At 43.4% G+C, this 8,755-nt stretch overlaps 1 protein-coding gene across 7 annotated transcripts in view; it reads left to right on the top strand.

Moving 5' to 3' along the window:
• The first annotated feature begins 5,316 nt into the window (after positions 1 to 5,316).
• Positions 5,317 to 8,755, top strand: part of Ppp1r12b (protein phosphatase 1 regulatory subunit 12B) — a 262,444-nt gene continuing 259,005 nt past the window's right edge. For all 7 annotated transcript variants that reach the window (XM_045142101.1, XM_045142099.1, XM_004670705.2 and 4 more), the window contains exon 1: positions 5,317 to 5,749. In XM_045142101.1, the coding sequence (XP_044998036.1) occupies positions 5,459 to 5,749 (291 nt within the window). In that variant the 5' untranslated portion in view covers positions 5,317 to 5,458. The remainder of the gene's footprint in view (positions 5,750 to 8,755) is intronic.

Raw genomic sequence — 8,755 nt, 5'->3', positions numbered from 1 at the left:
AAAAAAAAAAAAAAAAAATTAAAGTAAAAGAAAACAAATAAAGCAGAAGAAAGGCAGAGGATAGCTGCGTGCTAAATGTGTAATTTCCAGTTGACCACTAGAGGGAGGTATGTTAAGTGGTATAACTGATAGGCATACAAGCCAGAATGAAAGATCGTCACAACACTCTACAGATGTCATTTTTAATTTTTTTAACTAAATAATAAATTCATCAATTTAGATTTTTTTTTAGGCAGCACTTCACTCTATTTTAGGCTGATCTGGAACTCACTCTAGCTGGTTTTCTAGGCTGGTTTCAAATTCATAGTAATCCTTCTACCTCAGTGCTAGAATTAATGGGGTGAGCCTCCATGCCCAATCAATGTAGAAATTTTTCCAGTTAGACTGGCTGAACAAGGAGACCCCACCAATCCTCCTGTCTTCGCCCCTCTTAGCACTGGGGGTACAAGCATGTACAGCCACAACTGGCTTTTTTTTTGAGAGTGACAGAGAAAGATGGAGAGAGAGAGAGAGAGAGAGAGAGAGAGAGAGAGAGGGGGAATGGGTGCGCCATGGCCTCCAGTCACTGCAAACGAACTCCAGACTTGTGAGCCCCCTTGTGCATCTGACTAACTGGGTCCTGGGGAATTGAGCCTTGAACCGGGGTCCTTAGGCTACACAGACAAGTGCTTTACCGCTAAGCCATCTCTCCAGCCCCACGATTGGCTTTTTAATGTCCATTTATTTTTCTGAGTGTGACAGACAGAGAGAAAGAGGCAGATGCAGAGGGAGAATGGGCACACCAGGGCCTTCAGCCACTGCAAACGAACTCCAGATGCGTGGGCCCCCTTGTGCATCTGACTAATGTGGTCCTGGGGAATCGAGCCTTGAACCGGAGTCCTTAGGCTTCACAGGCAAGCACTTAGCTGCTAAGCCATCTGTCCAGCCCACGATTGGCTTTTTATGTGTATCCTGGGGATCAAAGTTAGGTCCTTATGCTTAGGCAGCAAACACTTTTACCTGTTGAGCCATCTCCCCAGGCATCAACTTGGATTTTATATATATATATGTATTTTATATATATATATATATATATATATATATATATATATATATATATATATATATATATATATATATATATGGGCATACCAGGGCCTCTAGCCACTGCAAACAAACTCCAGATGTATGTGCCACCTTGTGCATCTGGCTTTATGTGGGTAGTGAGGAATCAAACCTGGGTCTTTAGGCTATACAGACAAGCACCTTAACTGCTAAGCCATCTCTCTAGCCCCACTTTTAAAATTCTTAACAAGACCACTATGTAATCAAATATAAAGTTGAGAGGTTGTCATTTGCCAGGTCCATAGTATTAAAGTGATGATAAGAGTTAAGCTTATGGCTAATGTTTCCTGATTAAAAAAAAATTACTATTTGGGCCTAGGGAGATGGCTTAGCTGTTAAGGCACTTGCCTGCAAAGCCAAGGGGCCCATCTTTGATTCCCCAGATGCACAAGGTGCCATAGGTGTCTGGAGTTCCTTTGCCATGGCTGGAGGCCCTGGTGGGCCCATTCTCTCTCTGTCTCTCTGCCATGTGTACTTTCTCTCTCAAATAAGTAAATAAATAAAATGTCTTTAAAATTATTTTAAAAAATACTCTGTGTGTGTGTGTGTGTGTGTGTGTGTGTGTGTGTGTGTGTGTTTGGAGGACTTTTGACACTGCAAACACATGCCCAATGCCTGTGTCACTATTTGATTCTGGCTTTATGTGGGTGCTGGGGGATCGAACCTGGGTCAGTAGGTCCTTTGCACACAAAGACCTTTAACTGTCAAGGCATGTCCTCAGCTTTTTGCTAATTTTTTCTTTTTCATTTTTCAAGGTAGGATCTTACTCTATTCCAAGCTGACCTGGAACTCACTCTGTAGCCCCAGAGTGCCCTTAAACTCAATGATCCTCCTACCTCTACTTCCTGAGTGTTGGAATAAAAAGTGTGTGCCACCATTTCTGGCTTTGATATAAATTTCTCTTCTGTTCTAAGTTCTATCTGGGAACATATGGGCAATTTTACTTGACAATACGAGACTGAGCTGGAATAAGAAGAGGTCCCATGTTGACAATTTACCAATAAAATCTCAGAAAGGCTTTTTTTTCCCCCATTTTTGCTTTATTGAGACAGGGCTTCACACCATCAAGACTGAATGGTCATGTCAGAGCCTCCAGCCACTGCAAACAAACTCCAGACACATGTGCCACCTTGTGCACCTGGCTTATGTGGATACTGGGGAACCAAACTTAGGTCCTTTGGCTTTGTAGGCAAGTGCCTTAATCACTAAGCCATTTCCTCAGGCCCTCTCTGTGTATCTTTGGGCTGGAATTCAGATCTGTCCCAAACACACCTTTGGGTTGGACCCCAGAATCTGGCCCCAGTGACACCTCCACCCACTAGGTAGCTGGAGACCCAATTTACAAGCTTTAATAGAACACCTGAACCTATGGGCAACATTCATTCCAACTACCACAGAGTATGGGTGTCATCTCCAGAGTAATACTCTTGGGAAAGCAAAGGAATCATGGGGCTTTTACTTAGGACACCTATGCATATTCATAAAAGGGTGGATCAATTGTAAGCATGCTCAGCTAGGGTTAGAATTTTTCTTACAAAACAGACGTGTTGTGCATGCTTGTCATGGAACACATATGTAAAAGATTAAAATGACAGAGATATCTCTGAGTATGATTGTACCATAATGCTTTATCTGAAAATAAAGAAGAGGATATTTTGAAGATACATTAACACAGGAGACACACACACACACACACACACACACACACACACAGAGCAAAGAGAGAATGGGTCTGTGCCAATGGAAACAAATTCCAGTTTGTTCCAGTTTGGCTTTACATGGGTATTGGGGAATGGAGCCCAGTCCATCAGGCTTTGCCTTTATATGTTTATATTAAAGATATATATGCACATAAAAATGTATATATATAATACACACACGCACATATATATGTGTGTATGTGCATATCTATATCTATATCTATATCTATATCTATATCTATATCTATATATATCTTTTTTTTTTTTTCGAGTTAGGGTCTCATTCTTACTCAGGCTGGCCTGGAATTCACTATGTAGTCTCAGGGTGGTCTTGAACTCATGGTGAACCTCCTGCCTCTTCCTCCCGAGTGCTGGGATTAAAGGTGTGAGCCACCATACTTGGCTACATTTAAAACTATTTTTATTATTTATTTGCAAGGAGAAAGAGAGAGAGAGAGAATGGGCACACTAGTGCAAATGAACTCTAGATGCATGTGCCACTTTGTGCATCCAGCTTTTTGTGGGTACTGGGGAATTGGAACTTGGGTCATTAAGCCTTACAGGCAAGTGTCTTAATCACTGAACAATCTCTCCAGCCCTTCATTTTGTTTTTCAAGGCAGGATCTCACTCTAGCTCAGCCTAAACTTGAACTCTCTAGCCTCAGGAAGGCTTCAAATTCATGGTGATCCTTCTACCTCAGTCTCCCAAGTGCTGAGACTAAAGGTGTGTGCCACTATGTCAGGCTTATTTTCACACTTAAAAATATTTATTTAATCTTACCCATAACTGTGGGCTAATTCCACAATGCATGACCCATATACCTCAACAAGGAGGGGTCATGGGGAGGGGGTAGGTCATGGATGAGCCTAATAATGGTACCAAACTGACTGTATTTGATGAATACAAAGCTAATTAATAAAAAAAAATATTTATTTATATTTATTTGAGAGAGAAAGAGAGGCAGATAGAGAGAATGGGCACACTAGGGCCTCTAGCCATTGCAAACAAACTCCAGATGCATCCACCTCCTTCTGCATCTAGCTTCAAACCTAGTTCCTTTGCCTTTGCCAGCAAGTGCCTTAACCACTAAGCCATCTCTCCAGCCCTCATTTTCACATGTTTTGTTGAAAAATTTCAAACACACAGGAAAGACTAAGGAACCTAATACTGTATATGTTCTCTTCATAATGGATAATACATTTAATTGTATTTTGTTCAAGGCTAAAATCCTAAAGGGTGTAGTTATTAAATCAATCAGAGAAGCGAGTTCCCCCCGCCCCACCCCTTTTCTTTTCTTTTGGTTCTGGAATAGAACCAAGTTCATGTTGAGTATGAAAGTATCTCATGTGTTGCCTTAGGAGTTTAGGATTTTCCCTAATAGCTTTCTGTGGCTTTGAAAAAAAAAAAAATCTAGGGGGACAAAGAATAGAGGAAGAGAAGGGAGAAAGAAGGAAAACTACTATCTTATTGACATTTGATTTGCAACTAGTCTATGAAGTATTATTACTCCCTTCGTACACAAGAGGCTTATAAAAATCAGCTAGTCTATAGATGTGAATTTCAGAGCTTAAGGTGTTCCTACTGAACTTGGAATGCATCCTTTTTAGGACTTGGAATAAGTGTTAATGTTTGAAAGTATGGAAAACCTGTAATAATCTGGGCTGGAAAGATGGCTTAGCAATGAAGACACTTGCCTATGAAGCATAAGGACCCAGGTACAATTCCCCCGAACCCACATAAGCCAAATGCACATGGTGGTACCTGTGTGTGGAGTTCGTTTGCAGTGGCTAAAGCCCCTGGTGCCCCCATTCTCCCTCTCTTTCCAATAAATAAATAAAAACGAAAAATAATGTAATTATATTTGATATATACATGTCATTTTATGTGATATATCTCATATATATGTAAAAATATATGTATACACATATATGCTTTTACCTACTCACATTCACATCACTGCAATTAATACATGTCAATTTCGTTTGCAGTGGCTGGAGGCCCCAGAGCGCCCATTCTCTCTCTCTCTCCCCCCCCCCCCGCTCTTTCTCTGTCAAATAAATAAATAAAAACTTAAAAAAAAAACCTCTATTTAAAACCAAGAATTAGATTCTAGTCTTTCGTGTACTATACATTTAATATCTCCACACTAGAAAATAGCAGTAAGTGCTGCTTTTCCACTCCAAAAGTGTGAAGTGATAATTAGGTGGCTAAGATTAGTTATTAGTCATTACAACAAACTACGACTCCCAAAATGCCCAGAGAAAGAGGCTGACGACGATCCAGGAGACAACTAGCCGCTTCAGGGCAAAGGTGACCCCGCTAGATTCGGCGACGAAGGAGGGAGTCTCGGCTCCTTGTATTTTTTTCCCGATGCATCTAGGGATATGTAGTTCTCCAAAGGCAAGTGAAAGCATCCGTCGGGCAGGACTTTCACTACAAGTCCCACGATGCCCCGAGGCTTGGGCAGCGCCTGCGTGCTGAAGCTAAAGGAGCATGCAGGCGGCGCTAGAAGCAGGAGGAGTAAAGATGGCGGCGCGGGGGCCTCCGCCTTCTGCTCCCGACTGAAAGCTCTGCGAAGGAGGCGGTACCCGCAACACTAGCCGTGCCGGCATTCTGGTGGTTAGTCTGTGCGGCAGCTGTCGGGGCTTGAGCCATGGCGGAGCTGGGGCACCTGGGAGGGAAGCGGGCCGAGTCGGCGCGAGCGCGGCGGGCGGAGCAGCTGCGGCGCTGGCGGGGCTCGCCGACCGAGCTGGAGCCCGCGGAGCGGCGGGGCGCGGGGCGGCAGGCGCAGACCAGGCGCGGGAGCCCCAGGGTCCGCTTCGAGGACGGCGCGGTCTTCCTGGCCGCCTGCTCCAGCGGGGACACGGACGAGGTGAGAAAGCTTCTGGCAAGAGGTGCGGACATCAACACGGTCAACGTGGACGGCTTGACAGCCCTGCACCAGGTGAGCGCCGCTCGCGTCTTGTAAGGCGTCCGAGCGTGCTACGGACCAGCCTGTGACCCCGCGATCCGCCCCACGGAGGGTATCTTGGTGTCACCGCAGAGACCTCTTGCTCGGAGGTCAACTTTGGCCAACTCGCTTTCATTCTTGGCCACCTCCCTCCATGAATCAAGTCTTTATTTATTTATTTATTTATTTATTTATTTTTTCCGACCCCAGGGTCTGTCTACCTGAAGGAATTTTGTCACCCTGATGTCTGGTCAGTGTTTGTATTTCCCTCCACCTACTTGGGTTGTCATGGTGACTGGTGATTTGGTCCCTGGGGTTCTGTCTATAGATTAGTCATCCTCACTTCGGTCTTCTTGTTGCCAGTACACCATGCCACCCATGTGCCGAATTAGTATCATTCGTGTGGCCTCATTATCGGATATGTTGGGTCAGTTAAAGAGTCTGTTCCTGTACTGCCTTAAGACAAACACATCTTCTCAAACCACACTTCTTGTTTTGCTTCTGTGTAGTTTGTGTCTTCCTCAGGCTGTAGCTTTTACAGCATCCTAGATCTCATTGTTGTGGGTGTTTTCTTTCCAGAAGTGCTCCCTCTCTCAGGGTCAGGGTCACTTCTGTCTGGTATTTATGGAACAGTCTTTCAGTTGGTTTTCTAAAGCCCTCTATAGAAGTGACTATCTCTGTGGGTTATGGGAGATCTGATAGTTCTGGGCTTGGTAATGGAATACCTTCACTTCACTCCCTTATGCTACAATATTCTGTATATACTGACTGTGATAAGTATGACTTCTCTCCCCAGCTGAACTTCATCAGTTATTTTGGTGAGCTGAGAGCTGGGCACCCACTCTTAAGCCTCCTGCCTCCATCTCCCAAGTACTGGTATTAAGGCATGCACCACCACACCCAATATATTCAGTGCTGGGGATAAGCTAGCAGGCAAGCCCTAGACCAGCGAAGCCACACTCTCAGTCCTCTTCTTCTTCTTTTGCTTTTAAAAGACATTTTTATTTATTTATTTGAGACAGAGAGAGGGAGAGGTAGTGAGGGAGAACGAGCGCGCCAGGGCCTCTAGCCACTGCAAACGAACTCTAGGTGCATGCGCCACCATGTACATCTGGCTTACATGGGACCTGGAGAATCCTAAGGCTTCACAGGCAAGTGCCTTAACCACTACACCATCTCTCCAGCTCCAAATCCTCTTTTAAATAAATCAGTTTTATTTTAAGCCACTTTCCTAAATGTATTTAACACATAGTTTAAAATTGTTCCTATTGTTCTCTTTTATGTGAAAGAAACTTCTCTTTTTACACTATTTTCTTTCCTTTTTTTAGTTTTTCAAGGTAGGATCTCACTCTAGTCCAGGCAAACCTGGAATTCACTATGTAGTCTCAGGGTAGCTTTGAACTCACGGCAATCCTCCTACCTCTGCCTCCTGAGTGCTGGGATTAAAGGAGTGTGCCACCATGCCCGGTTTTTACACTATTTTTACTTTTGTTTTTTTTTTTTAAATTTTCAAAATTCTATTATTTTTTAATGAGTTTATTTATTTTATTTTTTCTCAATTTTTATTAACATTTTCCATGATTATAAAAAATATCCCATGGTAATACCCTCCCTCCCCCCACTTTCCCCTTTGAAATTCCATTCTCCATCATATCCCCTCCCCATCTCATTCAGTCTCTCTTTTATTTTGATGTCGTGATCTTTTCCTCTTCTTATGATGGTCTTGTGTAGGTAGTGTCAGGCATTATGAGGTCATGGATATCCAGGCCATTTTGTGTCTGGAGGGAGTACGTTGTAAGGAGTCCTACCCTTCGTTTGGCTCTTACATTCTTTCTGCCACCTCTTCCGCATTAGACCCTGATCCTTGGAAGGTGTGATCAAGATTTTACTCAGTACTCCAGTCACTTCTTTCCAGCACTGTAATACCATCTGAGTCGTCTCAAGGTCACTGCCATCTGAAAAGAAGATTCTCTACCCAAAGTGAGAGTAGCATTAATATAAGGGTATGAATATTAAGAGAAGTGCTGACTGGGCAGTTTGATAAGCATAGTATATACATTTATCCAGACATAAGCAGATGTTACACCCCTAGGGCTTGTGACTATCCATGTTTTAAGTTTTCAGTATAAGGGATATATTCCCTCCCATGGAGTGGGCCTCCAGTCCAACTGGAGGGCAGTTGGTTTCCATCATGATAGATGTGCCACTGTTGCACTGTAATTTTTTTTTTTTTTTTTTTTTGAGGTAGGGTCTCACTCTAGTCTGGGCTGACCTGGAATTCACTATGTAGTCTCAGGCTGGCCTCAAACTCACGATGATCCTCCTACCTCTGCATCCCGAGTGCTGGGATTAAAGGCATGCACCACTGTGCCTGGCTTATTTTTATTCATTTATTATTGCATGTGGGTGTATGTGTATATGTTGTTATGGGTGAATGTGGGCATACATATCATGGTGCACATGTGGAGGTCAGAGGACAACTTTGGGTGTTGGTACTTTCCTTCCATTTTGTTTGAAATAGGGCCTCCAGCCACTGCAAACGAACCCCAGACATGTGCGCCCCCTTGTGCATCTGGCTAACATGAGTCCTGGGGAATGGAACCTGGGTCCTTTGGCTTTGCAGGCAAACGCCTTAACTCCTGAGCCATCCCTCCAGCCCTTAAATTTTTTTAAAATAGGTTTTCATTCATATTTGTTGTTGCTTGTTACTTTTTCATTCTTTTCAGCCTATTTTTATCTAGTGCCTTTGATTTACTTCTTTTTTTTTTTTTTGGTTATCTGAGGTAGGGTCTCACTGTAATCCAGGTTGACCTGGAATTCATTATGTAATCTCAGGCTGGCCTCAAACTCACAGTGATCTTCTTACTTTGCCTCCCATGAAGGCATGCACCTCCACACTTGGCTGACTTCCTTTTTTTTTTTTTTCCTGTTTTTTTGAGGTAGGGTCTCACTGAAGCTCTGACCTGGAATTCACTATGTAGTCTCGGGGTAGCCTCAGAC

Source organism: Jaculus jaculus, chromosome 1 (assembly GCF_020740685.1).
Source record: "Jaculus jaculus isolate mJacJac1 chromosome 1, mJacJac1.mat.Y.cur, whole genome shotgun sequence".
NCBI classification, from domain to species: Eukaryota; Metazoa; Chordata; class Mammalia; order Rodentia; family Dipodidae; genus Jaculus; species Jaculus jaculus.
Note: the sequence above shows the minus strand (reverse complement) of the source record. Positions and strands in the feature narration are given on the sequence as shown.